The sequence below is a fragment of the Urocitellus parryii genome, chromosome 6 (assembly GCF_045843805.1).
Source record: "Urocitellus parryii isolate mUroPar1 chromosome 6, mUroPar1.hap1, whole genome shotgun sequence".
NCBI classification, from domain to species: Eukaryota; Metazoa; Chordata; class Mammalia; order Rodentia; family Sciuridae; genus Urocitellus; species Urocitellus parryii.
In genome coordinates this window covers 95,147,864-95,174,410 of record NC_135536.1, presented here as the reverse complement: position 1 = coordinate 95,174,410, position 26,547 = coordinate 95,147,864, and the positions used below count along the sequence as shown (strand labels likewise).

The 26,547-nt window shown below is 34.8% G+C and overlaps 1 protein-coding gene across 1 annotated transcript in view; it reads left to right on the top strand.

Moving 5' to 3' along the window:
• Positions 1-26,547, top strand: part of Cep152 (centrosomal protein 152) — a 78,487-nt gene that overhangs the window by 38,030 nt on the left and 13,910 nt on the right. Inside the window, exons 13-21 of the mRNA XM_026391992.2 lie at positions 5,058-5,262; positions 9,223-9,351; positions 9,966-10,075; positions 10,835-10,963; positions 11,100-11,235; positions 15,165-15,446; positions 17,730-17,861; positions 21,840-22,490; positions 25,445-25,580. Coding sequence (XP_026247777.2) covers positions 5,058-5,262; positions 9,223-9,351; positions 9,966-10,075; positions 10,835-10,963; positions 11,100-11,235; positions 15,165-15,446; positions 17,730-17,861; positions 21,840-22,490; positions 25,445-25,580 — 1,910 coding nt within the window. The remainder of the gene's footprint in view (positions 1-5,057; positions 5,263-9,222; positions 9,352-9,965; positions 10,076-10,834; positions 10,964-11,099; positions 11,236-15,164; positions 15,447-17,729; positions 17,862-21,839; positions 22,491-25,444; positions 25,581-26,547) is intronic.

Sequence of the window (26,547 nt, the reverse complement as noted above, 5' to 3'; positions counted from 1 at the left end):
CACATGTGGGTGGACCTATTTCTGTTCTCTCTTTTCTGTTCCATTGATCTTTTTGCTAATGCCAGTCTTAATACTGTGGCTTCACGGTGAGTCTTGGAAAGGCTGGGAAAAGTTGTTCAACTTTGTTTTCTTCTTCAAGATTGCTTTGACTATTCCAAGTCCTTTGCATTTCAGAATTTTATAGCTAGTGTGAATTTCCACCAAAAACTCATGAAATTTTAGTCATGTTTGTGTTCAATCTAGAGGCCTATTTGGCTGGGTGTGGTGGTGCACCTATACTTTCAGTAGCTTGGGAGGCAGAGGCAGGAGGATTGCAAGTTCGAAGCCAGCCTCAGCAATTTGGCGAGGCCCTAAGCAACTCAGCAAAACCCTGTCTCTAAATAAAATATTTGAAAAGGGGCTGGGGATTTAGCTTAGTGGTTAAATGCCTCTGGTTCAATTCCAGTACCAAAAAAAATATATATATATATATATAACCAATTTGGGGAACATTAACATCTTAAGGATAGAGTCTTCAATTTCTGAGCTGTTTAGATCTTTAATTTTTCTCAATAATATTTTATGAGTTGTTAATGCTTTGTAACTTTTTTAGTTTCTTTTCTGACTTGATTTTGGATAACTGCTGTTAAAATGCTGGATAATGTTTTCAGTGTAGAGATTTTCCTTTGGTAGATGAATTTCACTTTATCCAGCAGAATTATCTTTGGCATTTTCTGTTTGTTTTTAAGAGCATGTCTGCTAGTGGCAGATTTTATTTTCCTTATATTTGCTAATTATATAATTCTGGATCAAATATTCATTTATCTGAGCACTTGAAAGATACATTGATTCATTGGCATCAGTAGTTTCTGAAGAGAATTTCATTGTCTTTCTGACATGGTTTCTATCTGTAATATGTAACAGTCTTACTCCTCTAATGTTTTAAGATTTTTTTTCCCTTAGTTTTTATCACTTTGATTATGATGTGTCTAGGTCTGTTTTTCTTTTAGTTTATAAGGTGGGGTTCACTGAGTGTCTTGAATATGTGAATCTATTATGTCCTTTACCAGATTTATAAAAATATCAACCACTGTCTCTTGGAATACCTTTTTCCTCTTCTTTTGGTTCTCTAGTTACACATATTGGACCTTTGATGGTTACCCACAGTTCCCTAAGACTTTGTTCATTTTTAAATTATTTTTTCTTTATCTTTTTTGTTTTTAATTTGGATAATTGTTTTATGCTTCTTTCCAAGTTTACTAATTGTCTCCTATTATATCTCTTCTAATGAGCCTAACCAGTGAGGTTCTTGTTTTTGTTTTGTTTTAAACTTCCAGATACTGTTATTTTTATTGATAAAATTTTCACTTCATACTTTATACTTTTTCTCTTTCGAGAATTCTGCTTTTTTTATTAATTTCAGGTATGCTTTCTTATGTTTTCTTTCACAAAACGTAAGATAGAATAGCTGCTTTAAATATATTTATTTTATTTTTTTTAGAGACAGGGTCTCACTGAGTTGCTTAGGGCCCCACTGAGTTGCTGAGACTGTCTTTGAACTTAGAATCCTTGCCTCAGCCTCCGGAGCCACTGGGATTACCGACATATGCCACCATACCTGGCTGCTTTAAATTTTAAAACTCCTTTGTGATAGATAGTTCTAGCATTTGGATCATATATTGTCTTTTAAAATTGGTCACAATCTTGGTTAGTTGTATACTAAGTAATTTCAGATTGTATTCTAGGCATTGTGAATTTTATGTTGTATAGAAATGCCATGACCAGCGCTGCCAAACTAGCAGGTTCCAATGAGGGATGATAGGAGATTGGAAGAATAAAGACTCAGGTACTCAGATCTTGAAGATAAACAGCTGGGATTGGGTAGAGCACTGCTCTTTGATGGAGAAGCAGGTCTAAAGAATTATGCCAGTTATAATCTTTATTATATATGTCTCATTAATTAGATTAAAGACTATGTAAGCATTATTCTTTGTATTCATGAAAGTTACCAAGTTAACAACATTATGCATTTTATTCCTCAGTTACATTCTATAGTTGCAATGTGCAACGTTAGGAGCATTGTGTAGTTCTCAAGAAAATCCATTGTTTAAAATTACTATTATATAGGCATGTTCAGGAGCAGCAGAGCTGGTGAAACATTGTGGTTATCTTAGCAAGAGAATTCTTTCATTCCCAGGAGCTGTGTGCCTGAGAGCAAGATAGAGGCTGATAAGACTCTAGCACAGAGCCTTCCCATAGAGGGCATTACCATAGCAACCAGGCATCCTGCACCTTTGCACAGAAACTTTCCCAGGTACCAAGCATGCCACAACCATGAAGTCATCAGGGACCCCAATCTTAGACACTGGTCTCCCAATCACTGTCATCTCTCTCCATATAGAAACTCATGTGGGTGTTGTAAATCTCAATTGTCCAAGCCTTTGCCACATTAACTCCCTCAGGAGTTAATCATCATGAAACCTGTGTGTGGCAGTTGTTTTCCAAATTGTTGCTATGTTTGTTTGAGGGTCTGTTCTGTACAAGTATAATTCAGAGCTTATATTGTGACTTGTGCAAGTTTATATACAGAATTCAGGATTGTTCACTCCAGTTCTTTCCTCAGAAGTCTTCCTGCACTCTTTACTGATTTTAGCAGTTTGATCTTTATGTGACATATGATGGTTTTCCTCGTGTTTCTTCTGCCTGAGATTCATTTAGCTTGTACGTTTTATGGAATTTTAGTTTTCATCAAAGTAAGAAGATTTTGACCATTATTTTTTCAAATATTCTGTCCCCTTTCCCTCTCCTCTTCTGGGACTTCACTTGTACATGTTAGAAGACTTAATATGCTGTATATATTTCTGTTTCACTCTTCTGTTTTTAATTTTGTAGAGTTTTATTGCTGTGTTTTTTTGTTTTTGTTTTTAACTACAGAAAAATCTCTTTAATAGGTTTTCTGCATGTACTTCACAGAGAATACTTAATGATTTCTTTTTTCATTTTTGGATGTAAATTTATTTTATTCTAATGTCCTTTACTATGTATACATGGAAGTTGAATATAAATTAAATTAAGAGTAAGCATGCCTTCTATTCTTATTCAATATAAAATCACACATAATTTCAAATGGCAAATGTTTTATTGAAACCAAATGGCACTTTTTATATTTGTGTGTACTTTTTACTTTGTATTCACTAATCATTTCTTCTTTAGTGTAAAATATACCATTAATCTCATCCAGTACATTTTTCATTTTAGGTATTGTCACTGTTGTCTTATAAGTCTAATTTGTTTTAATATCCTCTGTTGCTCTCATCATTTTCGTATTTTTCCTTATCTTTCTGGGACAAATGGAATACATTTAATTAATTCTGTTGTATGTGTCATTGCTGATCAGTTTCTGTTGACTGGTTTTTTTCCTGATTGTATTTCATTTTCCTTCCTGCTTCTTTGCATGCCTGGTAAATTTTGATTGGATGCTACACATTTTGAGTTTTATGTTTCAGATGCTGGATTTTATTGTATTTTTTAAAAATATTTTTTAGTTGTAGATGGACACAATATCTTTATTTATTTTTATGTTGTGCTGAGGACTGAACCCAGTGCCTCACATGTTCAAGGCACACGCTCTACCTCTGAGCCACAGCTCCAGCCCCTATTGTATTTTTTAAATTACACTTTCTTTGTGACACACTTATTTGGAATTCATTTCATTCTTTCAAGGGTTTGTTTATAGGCTTTGTCAGAGCATGCTTAGAGTACACTTTAATCTGGGGCTAATTTTGACCTTCTGCTAAGGCAATGTTTGATACCCTGTGAAACAGTACAATTTTCCACTATGGCTCAGTGGAATGCAACACATTCCTGCCCCTATTCTTTTGCTATGGTTCTTTCCCTGTCTACACACACTTATACACATAAGTTCTTTTTCTGTGCAACTCCTTTTATTTATTCATTATATATATTTTATGTTTAAAATATTTTTTGTGCATAATATATATATATATACTATACACACACACACATATATATATAAAATATATATTTCTGTATTATGCAACTCTTTTTTCCCCAATATTTTCTCCCCTCAAATTTTAGATACTTCTGCTTCCCCAAACTCTGAACTCTTTGTCTGCAGCTTAATGAAATTACTGGTCTCTGTTTTTCCCCTCCATCACTATGCCCTGGAGACTTTAGGCAAAAAATTGGGCAATCATGGGCCTCACTGTGTGTGTTTTCATATCCTCAGAAATCACTGTTCTTGCTGCCTGTTTAATGATTAAAAACCGCTGCTTTATCTATTTGATTGATTTTTTTTTTTTTTTCAGTCTTAAGGAGGACGCTAGATCTGGTCTTAGTTAATCTATTATGGCAAGGAACAGAATATCTCATCCCAGCCTCTAAGTTTATTGAAACTAAAATTGGGTTTAAATTAGCATGGTTTTTATTTCTGTGCTGTTTCAGGTGCATAGACATCCATTCAGGCTTGTGTTTCAGGAAGTTGAAAGAGATAACAGAAATTAAAGGTTAGGGTAGCTAGTGTGTAGTATCGTTTTCCTCCTAATGTCCATGTTGTTTCTCTTGAAACATGTATATAGCATGCAATGTATCAAAAACACAAATGGAAGCCATGTCACAGTTCTCATGTCCAGACTCCTTAGAATGAAGCAGCAGAACTACACTTGCTTGAACTTATTTCTGTACATGGGGACTCAGCACAAGTGACATCATTGTGTATGACAAAGTTTAAAATTGTTTGAAATATTAGTGTATAATTGTGTAGGTAACACAACATGGTCAGGGATGCCATTAGTACTTTTTTTTTTTTTTTTTTTTTTAAAGAGAGAGTGAGAGAGGAGAGAGAGAGAGAGAGAGAAAGAACCTTTAATATTTATTTTTTAGTTCTCGGCGGACACAACATCTTTATTGGCATGTGGTGCTGAGGATCGAACCCGGGTCGCACGCATACCAGGCGAGCGCGCTACCGCTTGAGCCACATCCCCAGCCCGCCATTAGTACTTTGAAGGAGGAATCGTGCTTGCTTTGTTATCCAATTTAACCCACAATTTCTGCATTAGCTTAATGCCACAGGAAGACCTGAGTGAAGAGCTTTCCAAAGATGAGGTCATCCTGAAGTTGAAAGCAGAAGTGCAGCGCCTGCTGGGGAGCAACTCAATGAAGCGACATCTGGTGGCTCAGTTACAAAAGGACCTCAAGGACTGTCACAAGAAAATTGAAGATCTCCAAGAAGTGAAGAAAGGTGACAGGAGCATCGAGATTGAGGTTTGTAGAGCCCAGAAGCTGTTTTGAAAAGATGTAATAAAGAAACTTTCTTTCTTTCTTTTTTTTTTTTTTTTTTTTTGTGGAAAGGAAACTTTGGCTGACAAGGGTCATTTGACTTTAGAAGTAAAGTTTAAAGAGGAAATGCCACTTAAAGGAATGTATTTTCTGCTTACTCTTGTCACCGAGTAAACGAGATGCCAGTTAGGTAAAATTCCTTTACCACAAATTTAAGGAAGCATTCTATGTAATAGGGTCTTGCACTTTCTTCAAGGTTAATTTATATCAGTAGTGCTTTAAAATCGGATTTTTAATTGCTCAGTTGGTAGAGAGCTTACCCTGCATGCACAAGGCCCCCTGGGTTCAATCCCCGTCACCACACACACACACACAGACACACAAAACAAAACAAAACAAAACAAAGACTGATTTTTTTTTCTGCACAATGAAATCCTTTAGAATTTCGAATGTGTGATTTCCCTAATCCATATTCTTCTAACAAAAGTCACTCTATACAAGGAAATAAACCATACAGTGGTGGTACAGATGGGAGAAGCATAAAAGCAGATTCTGTGAGTCCTTGAATTCCACTTCTGTATTCTTCAGGCAGTACCCTCGCTTCATAGGTAAGGAAAATGAATCTGGGGGAGTCGGTGAGCTTTCTAAGGTAACAGAGTCAGTCTTAGGCAAATTGAAACTAAAACTTGACTGATAAATGGCCAAGGCTGCTTCCTTAGGGCCATGCTGTGTTCAGCCCACCTTTCCTTCACAAATCCTCATCTACCTATACTGCCAAGAGAAAGTGATACAGGAAACGCCTAATAATTAAGAAAGGGCAAGGGGGAAAGGAAGGACATGAAAGGATATTAAACTTCTGTATGTTCTAAAAGGAAATCTATTAAGAGAAAGAACACATCAGTTTAAAGTTTCTTGGCTATCTTTCTAAAGAGAACTGAGCAATCAAAATCCTCCCCTGGGTATTTCTAAGTATACATTCTAAGTTTCAAAAGGGCCAGCAAAACTATTTATGGATTATTTGGCATGTTTCTTTTATGAACACTTGAATGATATGGATATTTGTTGCTTTATACATACTTTATAGTATATTTTTATGTTCATTTATAATCATATAGAACAATTTGAAGTCATTATGGAGTGTTGTATTTTTTTGTTTTCATTTTATATGACTTCATAGCAGTAGTTTATTTAAAGCTGAATTTTCACCCAGGAATCTTATCTATAATAATAAAATTGTTCTGTACAAAACCCCAGTAATACTGCTTTATGACTATTTTAGTCAGCTTTTTTTTTTTTTTTTTTTTTTTTTTTTTTTTTTTTTTTTGCCACCATGACTAAAAGAACCCAACCAAAACAATTGTAGAGGAAGAAAAGTTTATTAGAGGGCTCAAGGTTTTAGAGGTTTGGTCCATAGAAGGCCGGCTCCATTCCTCAGGGCTCAAGGTAAGACAGAACATCCTGGCAGAAGAGTGTGGCAGAGGGAAGCAGCTCACATGGTGATCAGGAAGCAGAGAGAGAAAGAGATCTCCACTCTGCAGATTCAAATATATACCCAAAGCCACACACCAATTCCTGCCTCGTTCAGCTATATCTTGCCACTTCAGTTACCACTCATTTAATTCCTATCAGGGCATTAAATCACTGACTGGGTTCAGACTCTTAGAACCCAATCATTTCTCCTCTGAACCTTCTTGCATCGTCTCACATGTGAGCTCTTGGGGGATACCTCACATCCAAACCATAACAATGACATTTCCAGGATAATATATGATGGAATTGGGAGACTGCCCATACATAGCACTGGGCAGTGATGGGGAGCAGATCAAATATTAGGCAATTCACTCCAATTGTCCAACCGAGGCCAGTAAAGGTAGATTGTGGTTAGAGTATGGTAAAGGCCTTAGGTAAACCAGACTGGCTTATTAGCAGCCATATCTACACTGAATTTTTTTGTGAACATAGAACTTTTTGTGTCTGATTCTCAATGAACAGTTTTACCATACCTCAAGTTGTGGTTGAAGCTAAACTCTGATTCCAAAAGTATTGGAGAGGCAGTGTTCGGTAGCCAACTCAGAAGGTTTCTATCTAGAATCTGTTTAGACATACATTAGTGTATTAAATTTCTTGTTTTCTTGAAAATAGTGTGTTCAGTATTCTACTTTTGAGAAGAAATTTTATTGTGACATTCAAGTAATCTTTTCACTTTAAAGATATTTTTTTAAAAAAAAATTTAGTTATACTTGGAAACAATACCTTTATCTTATTTATTTATTTTTATGTGATGCTGAGGATCAAACCCAGGGCCTCTCATGTGCTAGGCAAGCTCACTACCACTGAGCCACAACCCCAGCCCCCAAAGATCTTTTTAAAGGTACTGTGCTGATAAGTCCAAGTACCTAGTCCCTGTGTGATTGCAGTGTGATGATTCATCAAAACCAAGTATAAAATCTAGCCCTGAAAAGCGAATTCCAGTGTATCAGTATAATGTGACTTTTATTCCCAGTAATAAAAACTCTCCAGTTTGGAAGAAGCACAAATGAGTATCATAAAAAATAGAGGCCACGTCTTTTAAAAACAGAAGGCCATTCTAGGGAGTAAATAACATCTTTAGGTTTCATGCCCACCTCATTCCCTGCATTTGGACTTGGACAGAAGCTAAAAAGAGTAGATATTCTTAGCCCTTATTCTGACTGGGGTTGTAGAAATGTCTTCTGGGAAAGGTGGCAGGTGAAAAGGGAAAAGTCAGCTTGAGTTGTTTAACTCTGAAGGAATGAAGACTTATGCTCTACACTGAATTGGAAGACTGTCCAAAGTCTGCATGGGCAGAGATACCTGCCCCCCTGTCAGGAGCAGAACAAAAGTTGTTATAGATATTTGTTAAACATTGGAGAAAAGAACTCACAGTCAGGCATATAATATGCCAACAAGTCAAATATAGTAGATATAGTAGATGAATTTAAGAAATTGTTGTGATTCCCTCTCAGTAAAGAAATAGATACGGAAAACATTCAGATAGGAAGAGGAAAAATATGCGAAGTTATTTAAACAGACAAATGTGGGAAGATGGAAAAACAAATGAATTATATATAAGAGGTTGCACTCTGGTGACAATGCAAGAAATACAAAGGAAACCAATTGTCAGATGCCCCTTTCCCATCGGACAACAGTTATTTAAGGATAATCATTGGCAATGGAGATGAAAGTTGGATGGACTCATGTATCACCCAATGGTATCATTTATGTGATCTTTCTAAAAAGGAAGTTGTCAAAGTTTATTATGAAGCTTTAAAATTGTACCTATTAAATAAAACATACATGAGTTAATACTGTTACAAATATTTACAGAAATAGAGTAAATGCTTATAGAGTATGATGAGAAATAAGATATTTGCCTAGTCTCAAAGAATCTTTTCAGAAGATATTTATTATTTTACAAGCCAAAAGGTGGTAAATTTACAATGGAAATGGCTAGAAGACACTGTCTTCAACAGTGAGGCATATTGCTATCCGCTATCTGCTACTACAAGCATGTATCATTTCTTTGGCATTCATGAATCTAGTAAAGAAATAATATCAGAAAAACCCAAATTGAAGGATAATCCTACAAAATAACTGATTAGTTCTCCTAGAAAATGTTATGGGTTTGAAAGATAGAGACTGAAGAACTCTCATTGATTAGAGAAGACTATTGAGACATAACTTAATGCAGTGTGGAATCATGGAATTTGATCTTGAACCAAGAAAAAGGACACCAGAGGAAAACTGGAGACATTTGTGTGATGTCTGCAGATTGGTTGGTGATACTGCATCTGTGTTAATTTCCTGGTTTTGATAACTGTGTCATATGTGGGGGAAGTGTGAAATTATGCATGCTGTTTTGCAGGGTTTTTTATTAATATAAAATTATTTCAAAACAAATACTTTTGATTTCTTTTTAACACTTAGACCAAAACAGATACTTCAGAAAAGCCAACTAATCAATTATGGCCTGACTCTTCTACTTCTGATATGACTATTAGAGATGATGTACTGCAACTTAAAAATGAAATTCAAGTTTTACAACAAAAAAATCAGGTAATTAAAAATGTCCTATAAGTTAATGAGAATTTTCATGACCTTATTAAATATAAAAGAGGTAAATACACTTTTAAAAAATACAGAAGCAATACGAGTTATTACTCAAGTATAGCAGTAGGCAGTTATAGAATCCAGTTGTTTCCCTCTACTAGTGGTTTTGGGTAGTGGTTTCTTTGGAAGTTTAGTGTAATTCCTGTTTCCTTTCTATCTAATGGCATGACTGATACATGTGTTTTTTCCTTCTCAGTCAACCTTTGACTGAAAAGTAAAATCTTGCTTATTTATTTAGATGGTTACCAAAGATTATTGAATTTTATGACTTACTTTAAGTATCAATTAGCCAGTACTTCCAGTTAAATGTTTTCATTTAATATCAAAACAAATATAAAATATTAACTTTTATTCCTATCAAAAAGCTACTTATCAAATAAATCTATGCTCTTACCAAGGTATAGAGCCATTTCTTTTGTAGAATTATGAAAATGAGATTATACCAGCTAATGTTATAGGGTAGAATTGAGCACAGAGGATGTTAAAAAGATGAAGATAGATTAATTGATGAAAATGATGTTTGTTTCCTCTAAATACTTCATTTTTTTTTTCTTGTCTAGGAACTTAAAGAAGCTGAAGAAATACTGAAAAATACAAATCAAGACTTATGTAATCAAATGAGACAAATGGTACAGGATTTTGACCGTGATAAACAGGAAACTGTGGAGCGGTAAGTATGTAGATGCCAGATGCCTGCCTTCTGGGTCCCCCTTCCTCCAAGATACCCCACCCACCCACACACAAACACACAAAGATGAATAAAATGAATGTTTCCCTTTTGGGATCTTGAATTGGCAGAGATAAGTCCCTGGCTTCTCAATTAGAATTTGGAACACATTTTCCACAGAAACGTGGAAATATGGGTTCTATAGCATCATTAAGACTGCATCTCACTGAAATATTATAGCTTAGGTGGGGTTTTTGTTGTTTGCTTATTGTTAAAGCGAGTCTGGGAAACTATTTTTTATAAAGAAGAAATCTGTGGGAGGAAATATGTCTTCCAAATACCAAATCATAAACTTGGAAACAGACTTTTGGGACATAACTTACATGTGAGTTGGATGCTGCTAGTATTTGTGTTTAATATATATAACTTGGGATTTGGAAACCACACCCTCAATTATTTTAATTAATTTCTTTATAAACAGAAGTCCTCAATATAGATTACTTTGTGTTTGAATGACTGGGACATTCTCACATCCAAGTTTGTCATTTTTCTGTAGAAACATGAAAAAAAGAAAATTTTGAAGATTCTCATAAGATTATTGGTTATAAATTAGTTATTACTGGTTTTGGTTGGAGAAAAGCAATCTGACCATCCTTGTAATTGGCATTAGAGGGAAGAGGTGGGGAGGAAATGATTCTAGAAATCATTCTAGTGTTTCTAGTAATGCCGAGCATTGCCTTAGATCCCCTTCTCTGTTGCTAGGTGTGAAAGGACCTACCACCAGCACCATGAGGCCATGAAAGCCCAAATACGGGAGAGCCTATTAGCCAAGCATGCTTTGGAGAAACAGCAGCTCTTTGAGATTTATGAAGCAACTCAATCTCAGCTCAGGTGAGAATAAGACTTCGGCTGCTCTGCAACTATAGAGACAACCATTCTCCTAGTCCATAATTTAAAGGAAAATTGTTTGTTATGCGGCCCTTTAATTTTTCTGTGGTCATTTAGTTGCGGGTTTTGTGTATCCAAGGTCTGACATCGATAAGTTGAGTAAGGAAATAACTACTGTGCAGGAATGTTACCTAGAAGTGTGCAGAGAGAAGGATACTCTAGAGTCGACTCTCAAGAAGACCACTGAAAAGGAGCAGCAAGCTCAGGAACAGAAGGTATGGTAAAGTTTATGCTGATTCTTCATCACCTGGTCTCTCAGGCCTCAGTTTGTCATGGAAACTGACACTTTTGGCTGGGGTATGCAAATGGGGACAGTGTCCCTAGAAGTCTCTTCACTTGGGGCTATACTAATATAACTTAGGAAATATAGTAAAAATTTAAATGGTTATTAAAACCTTTATAGAAAATGGCATATACAAAGGAGGAAATGTTTTCTTGTAGATTTATTCTAGAAGGCAAAGAAGTGTGGACCAGACTCACTTTAAATCTAAAACCCATGGCTCCTTATTTTCATTTTGTGTTGACTGCCCAACTTTCTTTGTTCCTATGAGCTCTGCACAGTGTGTTCATTCCTTCAGAGGCCTTTTCCTCAGGCCCCTTTCTCTCTCAGTAGCTAATCATCATTTTATTCTTCTGGAAAGAAGGACAGGAGTTTGAATGTAGTCGCATGATAGGGAAGGTGAGGAAGGTCAGCGTGTTAGTATGACCTCTTTCAGGGGAGTTGGAAGAGTGCAATGGATGCCCTAATTTCTGGTTCTTCCAATCTGCCCTTGGTCCAGGAGTAGAGTCACAAGGAAACAGTCGCCTGAGTTTTTTCTCTACCCTGGTGGGGATTCTCCCTCACACACAGATCTGACTTTCCCTTATGCTTGGGACCAGCCTACTGACCAGTTTGAAAGCCCCCTGCCTCAGGATTAAGACATGTGTTTAAAGGCTTGAATAAATGTTCTATACAGAGAGTTTTGAGGAAGGTATATCTACCACAGACTTTAAAAAAAAAAAATAGTAAAGAGAAGGTGAAGTATTCAGTTTATTTAATATTTTGATTATTTTTTAATACATTAATATGATGAAAAAAGGTCATGTATGCATTTAGTAGAAAATTAAATGGAGCTGTTTTAGTCAGTGTTGGCAGTAAAAAAGTTAAAAAGGATTTTATATTATCTAAAAATTAAGAACTTAGCTTTCAGTGATGTGTTTAAAATTAAAATATGGAGAAGATCTGTTTTTAAAAATATATATATTGGCAAGAACATAAGAGCAGTTCTCTCAACGAAGCCATGCTTTTCAGGAATTTTTGTTTGGGTATGTTTAAAAGAATTAATTTGACTATAAAATTGGATTTCATATAATAGGTGAGTTGCAATTAATAATTGTTACTGACTGATATTTGGACTTATGAATGTTTGTACATGGAAGAAAGGTTAATACTGCTGCTGTTTGGCTCTTTCCAAAGAAACAAACTTAGCAGTTAATTTTTTTAAAATTTAAAATTATCATTCAGTATAAGAAGTTATTTTTTTCCTCATTGGATGAATAGTTTATTGATTTTTAACACTTGTATATATTTGTCAGATTACAGAACAGCCATACCACCGTAAAAACTCCCTTGTGCTATCACTTTGTAATCACATCTACTCCCTACTTACAGGTCCAGTGTATTTGGAACATTAGATGTTTAATTTATTTCTTCTCTGGGAATTGTTTAGGGTTTTTTTTTTTAAAAAAAAAATATATATATATACCGGGGATTGAATTCAAGGTCACAAAACCATTGAGCCACATCCCCAGCCTTATTTTGTATTTTATTTAGGGACAGGGTCTCACTGAGTTGCTTAGCACCTTGCTTTTGTTGAGGCTGGCTGTGAACTCAAGATCCTCCTGTCTTAGCCTCCCAACCCACTAGAATTAAAGATATGTGCCACCACGCCCGGCTCAGTTTTTTAAATTGTGGAACTATAAGCCTTTAGTAGTCTTTGTAAGCCAATCAGAATGAAACACCTTTATATTTAGGAGAGTTTATTTAATCTTTTCATGTCTCTTGGAGATTGACAAAGATATACCAGTTTGTTTTCCTAGGAAATGTTTTCCCATGCGCAGTTCAAGAACTTACTCTGGAGCAGCCTAGGGAGCTTTTGGGGTACTCCTTCTCTGCAGGACACAACTATTTTCTTGTAATTGAGCTTTAGGTAGGGAACTTAGTTTGGCTATAGAATTCATGGATCAGGCAACCCCAAGAGCCCAAGGGGATATTTTAATGTTTCACATGTGCTGTTTTCTGAAACACTTGTTGAGTCAATCCATAGGTTAAGCAGAAGCTCAGTTATGTCCTGAAGCATTTATTAGCACACAGACTTTTCTTCATGTGTTAGCTTTTCTTATTCAAAAAAAGTGGGCAAAAAACCTTACACAGAACTCTCTGGGTTGTGTAGAAATCAGTTCGGCTATGAATTTGTAGACAAGACTAAGATGACCATCATTCCCATTCATAATGCCATTGCTATAACATGTTAAGGTTTATTCATACAACTGCAGGCCAAACTAAGCCAGTCCTTTACAGAGGTTAGAGAGTTGTTTTTGTTTGCTTATTTTGATTTTGTTTTTGCTATCTAAGCAAAATACAACAAGTTTTATTTTTTTTAACTTGGAGAGACCATAAGTATTATTCAGAGATATTTACTTGAATTTTGTTTAAAGAGACAGCTATTGGAGGAAAGAGAAGAACTTGTAAGCAAACTGCAGTTGGAACTTGAAGAAAAGTACCAAGAAACTCTTATCATGGAAAAAACCAAGTGGCTGAAAGAGCAAGAAACTGGTAGTAAACAGCAGGTTGAAAGCGAAATGATGTTAGCCAAAGCACACTGGGATAAGGAACAGAAAGAGGTGTGGGTTAAAATTTCTTTCTGCTCACTATGTTTTAAAAATGTGTTAATTATAGAAGACAATTATAAATAGACATAATTTTTAATTGGCAAGTGTATATATAATTCTCTGTTCTACCTTTCAGAGTTGGGCTCTTAACAGCTTACCACAACAGTTTTACCTCTTAAAGTTAACCTCTCTTGACCCTTCAGCCAAATTCAGGATTTAATGGGTTTACCTGGGTACTTCTTTGATTCCTAAAAATTAAAACCATGATCTAATTTCATATGTGAAGTGATTCTGATAACTCTAGATAAATATATATATCTATGTGTATGTGTGTGCGTGTGTGTGTGTGTGTGTGTGTGTATGATTAACAAATAATCCTTATAATGGATTAGAAGAAGGAAGTAGTGGACAGGCTCAGAAGTACAAAATTTATTATCTCTATTGTGTATATTACAAATGAGCTTAGGAAATGCTAATAGTTTCCTAGAAAGTTAATGACCAAATTGTTATCTTAAGAACTTACCTGGAAATGAAAAAAAATTTTTTTTCAGGTTTATTTAAACTTAGATTCTCCTATTCATAAAATTCTTTTTAATTTCTACTAATCTGGTAGCCAGGTAAGCAGTTTGAGAACTTTGGATACCCAGGAGGTGGGAACTGAAAAAAAGAAAAAGCAAATCTTGCAACGTCACAGTTGGCCTAAGACGGATTGTGTTTAGATCCATCCCACTACATTGTCGAAAGGAGAAAAATCAAGACATTCTTCTAGTAATGGCTTCCTCTTGAATGCAGTCTACTTAGTAAAATTTAACTTCATAACAAATAAAATATCAGTGTGTTCAAGTTAGTAAACTATTTTTTAGATTAATTGATTAGATTTACTCAGTGCTGATTTGTGGAAGCATGGTATCCATGATGGCAAAACCTACATTTATAGTTTTTCTTTTGTTTGTTTTTGTTTTTATTGTGCCACATGATACTGTCAATATCAAAGCTTCCAGAAAGTTGCATATTGAACGCCAGTTAGTCTGACCTCACACAGCATAATTAAATCTTCCCTGTGATTTTTTTCACATAGTTAAGGTCAAAGAATAACTTTCAAGTTTTACTTGAGAGTATATTTTCATTGACTGAATTTCTAAACCTCAGATAATTACTATAACAATGTCTCGATGGCTTTCAAATACAGGTGTGGTTGCTTTTTTGTGAAGTTATTCTAATTTTCATTTATTTGAGCATTTTTCTTCTCATATGATATTTCTTCTGAAAACAGATGAAACAAAAACTCATGCAACAGTTGGAAAAGGAGTGGCAGTCTAAGCTGGATCAAACTGTAAAAGCTCTGAAAAAGAAAACCACAGATTGTGGAAGCCAAACTGACCAAGCAGCCACCCTGGATGTCATTTCCAAGGCAGACATGGAGGTCATGGTAGAAAAGCAGAAGCAAAAGCTCCAGCAAGATTTAGAACAAGAGAAGGAAGCAGCTATCAAGGGGGCTTTGAAGAAACTCCAAATTGAATTGGAGGTCAAATACTGTGAAAATATTGCCCAACAGGTAATAGGCATGACTATTATAGAAATTATCGGTGCTCCCTATTACTGCAACTTTTGAATTGTTTATAGCTTTTAAAATTTTGTGCATTTCTAGAATAGAAAACCCGTTATGTTTTTCCTAAAGTGTTCTTCATTATATTTCTATCATAAAATTCTTACCCCTCAATTTTTCTGTATCTTCTTTCATTTTACAAAATGTTTTTTCCTCTAAGATCTGAGATTTCACCTGAGATTAAAGATGGTGGTTTTCTATCTGAATGAAGCACAACTTAATTGTGAATTTTTCACATCTAATTTCATAGAAAATTTCCCACAAAATAGTTATAGATATAAGTATACTTGAATAAGATATTTAACAATATTAGTGTTGAGACTCAATGTGACTTGGGTCTGCAGGCATGCCCCATAAATGGAATTTTGTCTGTAATTCTCATCAGTTGCCAAAATGTGGTGCCATTGTCCTTCCTTTGAAGCACTCAGAAACTAGCTTTTAACTGGGGCAAATGACTTGATTTCAAAGAAATATTATACTGAGAAAAATATAGTCTGTGTTAATAGAGTTACCTGTTATATGTATCTTAACTATTACAGTGCTTCTTTAGTTTGTTGGTCTCAGGACTCCTTTACACTTTTAAAAATGGAGGGGTCTAAAGAGCTTTTGTTTGTGTGGATCATAGATATAGCCTATGTAACAAAATAAATTTGAGAAAATTTTTTAAAAACAAGAAATACCCCAAACACAAACTCTATTCGTTGTCAGAGCATTTTTGCCATCAACATAGCAACACTATGCTCTTTGTACATGAGAGATGGCACTGGAAAAGGCAGATTGTGTTTAATATAATTTTGAAAATTGTTTTGGCTTCACAGACCACCTGACAGGGTGTCTGGCCTTCAAGAGGTTACTAGACCTTGATATATCTTTTACATATTTATTTCCTAAAAGATACATTATTGTAAACTTCCAAAAAAGATAATACCTGAACTAAGGTTTTAAAAAATATATTCAGGTTTTTAGCTGGGTGCGGTGGCACATGCCTGTAATCCCAGTAGGGGAGGCTGAGAAAGGAGGATGGAGAGTTCAAAGCCAGTCTCAGCAAAAACGAGGTGCTAAGCAACTCAATAAGACCCTGTCTCTATAAATAAAATACAAAATAGGGGTTGGGGATGTGGTTCAGTGGCCATGTGTCACTGAGTTCAATCCCCAATAACCACGCCCCCCCCCAAATATATAAATACACACACTCCCATACTCAGTAGTTAAAATTTTGCTTGAATTGAGCTTACAGGGCATTCATAAGATCTGGAAACATAGACAAATATATGTAATGGTATCAAGGATATCCTCAATTAATTAGATAATTTTCTGAAGTGGTCAGTATGTTAAGAAAATGTTCCATAGACATAGAAATGTATTTAAAGACAATTCTTTGGTATTTATGTAATTCTAAATCTTGTGAAGACAAGCAAGAAAAACATTAGCATATTGTATAAAGAAAATGGTTCATAATAACTTTTAAAGGAATATAAATTTTTATAAAAACTTTATCTTTTCTCCATATTCTCAATTCCTGGGAGTTTACCTGTAATTGTATTTAGTATGTTAGTAAGAAATATGGCCTAGTATCAATTCTGTTTTTCTATTTATAAATATATGTGCATACATTTTAAAAGAAAGGAATAAATACAAATTATTTAATTAATGATCTTGTAGCTGGTGGCAGATTTATGACCAGATCAGCCATATAATTCATCGTCTTAAATTTTTCTACAAAATGAGGTATTGCCCCTATTCTTTTGTACAAACTCATTCTTGACAGCAGGAAATTTTTCAGGTGTAAGGTTCTCAAACATAGTGTGGTACACATATGTGTGTGCATGTGCATGCATGTATGAGGTGGGAGGAGCATGTGGGCGTAGGGATGAGATAGCAGCTGGCACCGAGCAGCCTTTTGGAATACCTCTTTTTCCCCCAAGATAAACAGAAGTTTGTAGGAAATAACAATTGATACCTCATAAAGTTTTATAAGATAGTATTATTCATCAAACATCTCATAGATTCCCACTTTCTATTGTGGCATTTGCATGGGACAGCATGGGAAGTTTAGAAAAAATAGATCTGAATCTACTATTTAGGATAAGGTAAAGTACTTAAAGTCAGTGTACCTGTGCTATAGTGAGACACAGTGTCAAACGCACATGAAATTATAGTTGTTATTTGAAAGTGAGCTCTTTCTGAAATTTTATACCCTGCTTTGCCTCTTTGTCTTGTAATGTCCTACAGGTAGAAACAGCTGTGCAAAATGCTCGCCTTCAATGGCTAGAAGAACTGCCTGAGCTTGCAGAGTACAAAGCATTAATGAGAGTAGAACAGAAGAAGTGGGAGGAACAACAAGAGATCTCTGTGGCCAGAAGGGTAAGCACTCTCCTGGAGAGGAACTTCCGGAAGACCTCTCCCTGGCTTCCTCTTTTGCCTCTGTCCTGGGAATTTGTTCCTACTCATGACAGTGCATGTTAAGCATTAACTAAGGGGGCTTAGCATATGGTGTCTGTTATCATCATCAAGTTGTGTAGGGAAAGAGAAAGTATTTTAGCATCTAAAAACTCTCATAGAAAGATAACCTTGACTTAGAAATTAATTCCCATTCTGTCTTATACTATCTTTAGAAAAGATTGAGAACAGGTGGTTATCTGTTTACTATTAACTGTACAGTATACTCTTGTGTGTGTGAAGGTTTTCTGTGCCATGTCAGTCATCATACAACATAATCTCTTTGGTAAGGGGCCAATTTTCCAAAGATGTCATGTTCCTTGAAAGGAAAACCCAGATATTATTACCATGTGATCCATATGTACTCTTCAACTTAACTTACTAGTCTAAACCAATTCTACTCAAAATGCCAACAAACCAAAAATAATTCTGAAATTTGACACAACAATTCTAAAATGTATTTAGAAAAACAAAAGGCCTAAAAAATTGTTTAGTGTCTTGGAAAAGGAGTCCCAGTCCAGCTTTCACATATAATAGACTATATTGGAAAGAAACAACTTGGACAGTTGAGTCACAGAAATAGAACTGTTTTAAAATTCAGTACGATATAGGATTCAGTGATAGACCTAACTATGAATTAAAGCATAATAAATTGTTTCAAAATAAGAAAATGAGGAATTATTCCGTAATAAATCATCTTATGATAGCCAGGTAACTGTGGAAAAATGTTTATATGCTTCACAATAAATGCTAAGTTGATGGAATTAAACACTTTTAAGTGAAAGTGTAGAAAAATTAAAATAAAATTAAATATTTCAGATCTGTATCCCAATAACACCCAATTTTGAGGCAAATGGACCTGACAGTAAAGATAAAGTAATAGGTTTAAAATATGTACAAATGTTTAAAACATTTTTGTTTTTGCAATAAATAGCAATGTCAAATAAAGATGAGAATAAAAATAAGGAAAATAAATGAACCACGCCTGAGAAATATTAATCTAATATGTAACAAAGAATTCATATAAATTCATAAGAAAAACAAGAGTTCAATGATAAATACACCAACGACATGAGCCCGGCAATCTCCATAGTCCAAGCAGCAAAAAAATCAGTGGAAGAACATTCATACCTGTCAGTATGAAGGAAATAAAAACCAAAATAAATTTAAGGCGCCATTTTATGCCATATGTATAAATCCTCTCTTCAGAATTACACAACACGCAGAATATTCTGAATTATATGATACACAGAATTTAATAGATTGCAGTTTCAAGCATGTGCAGTCTTCTGATGGCCATTTTGGAGAATAATGTGGAATATAGCAGAAGTTGTAAATGATTCATAGCCTGTATTCCTCATTGTACACCACATATTATTTGAGGAAATATTTCAACATAGATTAAAATCATTATGTAGTAGTACATGGGTATTTGTTATATCATTGTCTATACTTTCTCATGTGTCTGAAACATTTCAAAAGAAAATTTAAGAAGGAGAGAGAAAGGGGAAAGAATATAATAGTGAGGATATTTGTCTCAGAGCTCAGAAGTCAGGTAGAATGTAAAAATTAAAATAGGCCAAAATATCTTAAGAGAACAGAAGGCCTGAATGTATGTGAGTGCAGAAATGTAGAAGTGACAGTGTGTTGCTTCTGAAACTTCAACAAATGTGAGACTCATCTGCAGGGTCTATTAAGGTACAGATTCCTGGGCTTTCTTTCCAGCTAGAGATAATGAATTGATAGGTCTGGACTGAGTCCTGAGAATTTGCATCTCTTATAGGCTCTTGGGTGTTGTGATACTGCTAGTCTGTGGACCACACTCGGTTGTAACACTATTCTAGATAATTGTATTAGCCACAAAACATAATGTTAACTTGTTGTACATCCTTTTTCCAACCAAAGAAACTAGAAAAAGGGCTCAGTTCATAGCATTGACCAGAGAATTCCTTTAAAATTGGAGTTATCATGAATCCAGATCTGCGGCAATGTAAAAATCAGTTTCTAGAGTTCACAAGTGGTCAGGGTAGTTCAGTGGTTCCCAAACTTTGCTGCACATTGAAATCACTTGAGGATCTTAAAAAAATCCTGTTGCCTGACTTCCATTCTCAGACTGTTTTGATTGCTATTGTGTATAGCCTGGCATCAAGACTTTGTAAAGCTCTTTAGGTGATTCTGGTTGATTTGAGTTGACTAATGTTATCAAATTATCCTTATAGAACTTCACTTGAGAAGGTATGCATTTTTGGTAAAGTTTGGCAGGTCATTTAAATTCCATTGGTCTATATCTATTCAAGTCACCTGGTAATGATTCTCAAGCATCCATTGCAATATGATCCTTTTTTTTTTTTCCTAAAAAAACTACTTAAATGGGTTTCAAGTAACTACTGAATTATTCTTTTGGTGGTGAGGAATTTTATGAGAACTTCCTTTGTAAGCTTACCTTAGACAGTGAATTTAGTAAGTTAAGTACTCATGCTGTCATTCCAAGTACATGTAAGAAGTATTGCCTATAGTAATCACCACTGGGTCAGCCTTTGAGGTACTCAGTTCTTTCTCTTTTGACACTGTTATGTCCTGACTTCTTTGAATATAGTGAGGGAGAATTAGAAGTAAAAGGAACTCAAGGTTATTCTCCAACTGCTCATTTTTTTTTTTTTTTTTGGTGAAAATAGTAAGTTGCCAAAGAGATTAAATTAAGTGGTTTTTCCAAGGCCATACATCCAAAAATAATTCAAGCTATGTAACATTTGAGTCTTCGTTATCTACAGGTTCTGGGTTGAGTACTTTAAATGGATTATCTCCTTATATCATTTAATCCTAAACAGTGCTATCAAATTGATATTGTAATCATCCCTACTTTACAGGCAATGATACTGAGGCTTAGAGAAGTTGAGTAGTGGGCCTGTGGTCATAGTGACCCATGAATGCCAGCAGTTGTCTACAAGTCTGCCCCTTCAAGCCCTCTTGCTAGACTGTCTCTGCATTCAGTGCAGAACTGGAGCTGGAGCCCAGGGTTTTGATTTCCTTATTACTTTTTTGTTATGACCTGCTGTTTTATCTGCTTATTCCTTTATATTGTTATAAAAGAAAAGGAGATTAATGAAAAATGACTTCCTGTTTGATGTTGTCATTTAATGAACTGTTTTATCCACTAAAATTGCATGACTTGCCTATTAACAAATAATTATGCAGGTGTGTGTTACATTCCTAATAGTAAGGTTTCCTTATGGGATTGCTTTTGCTTTAGAAAAAAGATGCTTAATTTTAGGGGGCTTAGATAAAAGTTGAGACTGTATCAGTATTAAAAATATCAGGGTTTATTTATTTATTTATTTATTTTTTTTTTTTGAGAGAGAGAGAGAGAGAGAGAGAGAGAGAATCTTTTTTTTTTTTTTTTTGATGGACACAACACAATGCCTTTTTTTGTTGTTGTTAATGTGGTACTGAGAATTGAACCCAGGTCCCGCCCATGCTAGTAGAGCGCTCAACCACTGAGCAACAATCCCAGCCCTCAGGGTTTGATTACAATTTGGACCACCAAAAAAAAAAAAAAAAATATATATATATATATATATATATATAAATGTGAAATACTTTTCTGACATTAATTTCAGTTAATTATATAAATATAAATATATAGAATGAATATATAAATTTATATTCCAGTTTCAGCTTTTAGTTCTTCATTTGGAAATTGATATTTTTAGATAACATAAGCCATAAACTAGCTAGTGATCTAAAATGGAGGAAAAGATCCTCAAGATTTCATCCAAATTTGCTTTTTTTTCTTTAATTTAAATTTTAAATCTCTTGAGAGGTTAACCTAAATTGTTGCTTAGTTTAATTTTGTTATTAACAAGGAGAATCATAAAGACTTTTTAAACATGTTATATTCTTCAGCTGGCATTGGCTGTGTCTGAAGCTAAAGAGAAGTGGAAAAGTGAGATTGAAAATATGAAGAAAAATATAACGCTGGGCAAGAACTTGGAAGAGAAGATTCATTCTCTCCAGAAGGAGCTGGAGTTAAAGAACGAGGAAGTCCCTGTGGTTGTCAGGGCGGAATTGGCTAAGGCCTGGAGCGAATGGAACAGAGAAAAGCAAGAAGAAATCCACAAAATTCAAGAACAAAATGAGCAAGATTACCGGCAGTTTTTAGATGATCATCGAAATAAAATTAATGAAGTGCTTGCAACAGCTAAAGAAGACTTTATGAAACAAAAAACTGAACTGCTTCTCCAAAAGGAGACAGAATTGCAAGCTTGCCTGGAACAGAGCCGTAGAGAGTGGACAGTGCAGGAAGCCAGGCGGATCCAACTAGAAATCCGTCAGTATGAGGAAGACATCCTAACTGTGGTCGAACTTCTCTTAATGGAAACCCAAAAGGAGTATATCAGTGGTTCAGAGAACAAGCAGCTTTTGGAAATCTTGTCAACTTGTTCTTCAAAGTGGGTGTCTGTGCAATATTTTGAGAAACTAAAAGCCTGCATACAGAAAGTACTTCAAGATACAGTCTCCATGCTTAAAGAAAATACCAGCCCAGAAGGGGAAAAGGTATGTTCCTCAGAGTAAAAAGAGCTGTTGGATGTCAAGGATGACTGTAGAAGTTGCATATGTTTGGGTTTTTTTTTTTTTTTTTTCCTTTTTAGGAGATGTGAGACTTGTATTTATATCAGTGGTTTAAAACACCTTTTGTAGAAAATTCAAAGGATCTATATTTTGTTGCCAAAGAACCTTTATTGCTTCATAGTACCACAAAGTGAGGCAGAGTTTTTAGCCTCTATATGTCTTTTTCCTAAGAGAGAAAATATGCTTTCCTTTGAAAGGATGAGATTTCAGAAACTGAATAACTCTTGTTCTTATTTTTCATTTTCTGGGTCTAACACTTTAAGAAATATGTATCATATCAAGCTGTAGTTTCTTAAAAGCTTCTGAAGAGCTTGGAAGCCTGTTTCTTGCCCTCAATGAATTTATATCTTATTTAGGTTAAAACTACCAATCAAATACAAAAAGTATTGGAACACAAACAAGCAAATAAGAGGTATGGCTCACACACCCAAAACCCTAAAATCCAGTTTCATTGATTCACCTGGTATATGCATATAAATGGATTAATTGTATTCTTTTAGCTGAATAAGTATTCTCTGAGACTGACTTTAAGTTTGTGTGCAAGAGCTGATAAAAACAAAGTCTTGCTTCCTTATGATTAAAGAAATTAGGTATGCATGAAAGATCCAGAATAATGTTCTAAGTTTCAGCATGTGGAAAAGATGTCAATATTATCAGGTTGTTTGAGAGAAAGAGTTCGGACATATGAGTTGAGATCCATCAGGATATCATGACTGAAGATTTTTCAAGGTCATAATTGAGAATTTTATATTAATATCTATAGGAAAGAGTTATAAGCTAGGAAAAAAATCTGAGTTCCAGTAATTTGGTGATAGTTAGTTTATTGCTTTGGGCAAATATATACCATAGTTTTTCAATCTGAGAAAAACAAATGAATTCCCTGGCTTAGTTCCTTAACTTTGGGTGCAAGATATGCATGACATATCTGGGCCTTCCTATACCCAGCATGTGAAAGAGTACATAACTTTAGAACCAGAAGGGACCTAGAAGATCAGTCCACTTTGTCCCAGTTCACCCCAGTTGCTGTTTTTCTCCTTGATTTCACAGAGATGTCATTCTTGAGGAGTTGCCTTCAATATAACAATTGGATAAGATTGCTTCCCATGAGCACTACTTAATCCTTTATTGAGAATCTTTGGAGAAAATAGAGAATTAAAAATAAGAACATTATCTATAGCAGGTTTTAGGATGAGAAGTGATGGGAAAATCGTGTCAATGTTTTCAAGTTTGTTTTCCTGAAAAGACAATCTCTGCCTTAAAACATGAAGAAACTACACCATCTTTCCCATTTATATTTTTATTTTGTTGGCATTGTAGTTGTAATGAATTTGACCCCTGCTTCAGTGAGAATCTTCTGTGTTTTCCAAATGGTGTAGAATACACACACACATACACACGTACACACACGCATACCCAATCAACCTGAGGTATTTTTATAGGGCTGATAATTATATACACAGTTTAAGATCATCTGTGTGACTTAATGTGGCTCACAGTTCTGTGGAGGGAGGATCAAATAATCTGGCTAAGAATTTAGCTTTTGTTTGGTGGGTCTGGTTCCATTCCTGAGGAAAAGCTGACTTTGAAGTGCCCAGTCTGGCATTTGTCATAGAAGTAATACTTGACCTTCTACCATTTTTAAGCTAGCTCAGCTCAGGATGTTGAGGTAGATCAATGATTATAAATTTGCAATACAGGTGCCATCAATATGAATAACTATATTTTGTTAAATCTGTACTTAGAATTGTTCATGGAAATTAAAAGTGGAAAACTGTGTATTTAAAGAAGTCTTCATTAAAACAGCAGAAGTGATCAAAAGTTTCCTAGAATGGAGAGGATGCAGTGACTGGAAAATGTCGTTTCTAAGAAAATGGATGCCTTATCAAAATACATTAGTGGAACAGCTCACAGTGGATAAAAGAAAAATATCAACTGGGGCAAAATTTTCCAGGAACCTTAAGGATGTATATTCTGTTTTTTTACTTTCGAAGTCAAGTTAAAATTAAGACCAAAAAGGTTATTGCTTTCCTACCTTTTTTGGTCATCTTGGCTTTTCTTCTCCAATTTTAAGTGGAAACTAGAGATATTAATAGCCTTTGGTTCAGCTTTTATTTCTCTGTTGGGCCTCAGTCTCGTAGCCTCTTGATTGTGAGCCTGCTGCTTCTGTGGGACACCATACATGGGCTTCCTGACATTTAGTGATTGGGTTTCTCAGAATTAAAATCAAGGCTTCTAGAATCAAGCAGAGTATGTGTTTTAAGAAATTAAACAAGACTGCTTTAAAACATCATGTATTCTGTTCCTTTGGTATTTAATAATTGCCCCAAATCTGAAAATATTATCTTAAAAATCTGTGAGTTTATAGCTAAGCTTCAGTTTCTCTTTAACTAGAATTTGATTGGCATTTCTTATCTAATGAGAGCATACATTAAAGTACTTAGGAACATTTAAGTACTAAGTAAGTTTAAAATTAAGTTTATTGTTATTTTCAGTTTGGAGGAGGCAAAAGGTTGATATTGTAGTTGCTAATGAATTTGATCTCTGCTTCAATAAAAATGTTCTGTATTTTCAAGAATAATTCTGACCTCATATTGTCTGTCCTGTGGTTTGATAACATAAATTATTCAAAGTCTCTTAAATTCATATATAAATAAAGGCACAAGGTAAACTTCCTGTCTCTGTCATAGCAGGCCTATCAGTCCTCTGTTGGACTAGCCTACTAGGAGGCTCCTAGTGACATGTAGCACTGTGAGAAAAACATTAGTGATAGAGCACAATTGTTTTCAGGCAATGTTTTTATTTTTATTATTAGCATTTTATATAGAAATTTGTATCAATTTTTTGTGGAGGATATTCATTATGAAGATCATTTTTTTCAGAGAAATATGGTCAAGATCTCTATGAATCCTGCCAGCGGGGGTAGTGGGAGAGGAGATCCTGGAGTCCCAGCAGCCCTTCCTGCACCCACTTCCAGATACCAAGTACAGCCTTTGCCCTTGCAAGAAGCAGAAGCTGGTAATTGGATTTTGTTTCCATGAGTCTTTATAATATGTGTAATCACTATTCCAGAGGGGCGTCTTGAGTATAAAAGGAAATCAAAGATGTGAACAGTTTTCTGAGTGAATAAATATATAAATTACTCTGACTTGATTTCTATTTTCTCCTTAGATTTTATTTTGTATTTAGAGGACAGAGTTGAATTAGATCTTGTTCTTAGATCTTGTTCTTAGATCTTGTTCTTCTGTCTTTTTATAGATTTTACTCCATTTATGTGATTCTATTGTAATTATAAGGAAAATAATGAGAGTTTTAATAGAGCAGTCATGTTTTTATTCCCTGACTATTGAGAAATTAAGGGTTTCATATAAGATATGGAGACTTTAAGGGTTTCACATAAGATATGCCAGATAATGGAGACTTTTTTCATTCAAATTACTGAAGTTTATTTCAACCATTTGTTAATGGAAAAAATACTTGTGAAATACATTAGATATTTTCTAACTTATTTGTATGCTTTTTTAGGGCAGGGATAGTATTTTTAATCTCTTTCTTTCCAACCATGGTGAAGTGAAGAATGTAGAGATTGTATTCCTTGAATATTTGATGACTTCATAGTTTAACTTTTATTTGGTGGCTTCAACTTGTCATTATGGGAAAGATTATACAGTACCACAGCACCTTATATTCAGAGCTTACTGAGGAACATCGGGTTTATATTGCCTATTTACTGAAATTTTTGAGCTAGAAATTGGTAAATCTTCATAAACTTTCATCCTTTTTATCATATTGATCGCTTGCAGCCTGCTCCTGCCCTCCCCATAAACATACCTGCCTTTCTTCTTCCTGTTTTTTGTTTCCATGTAACCTGGAAAAGAACTAGCAATTTCCAGGACAAATCACACATACTAAGTTATTTACCTTAGTTTCCACATTTGTAACTCAGTAGGCATATTTACCATAATTGTAGATTAATCTCTGCCTG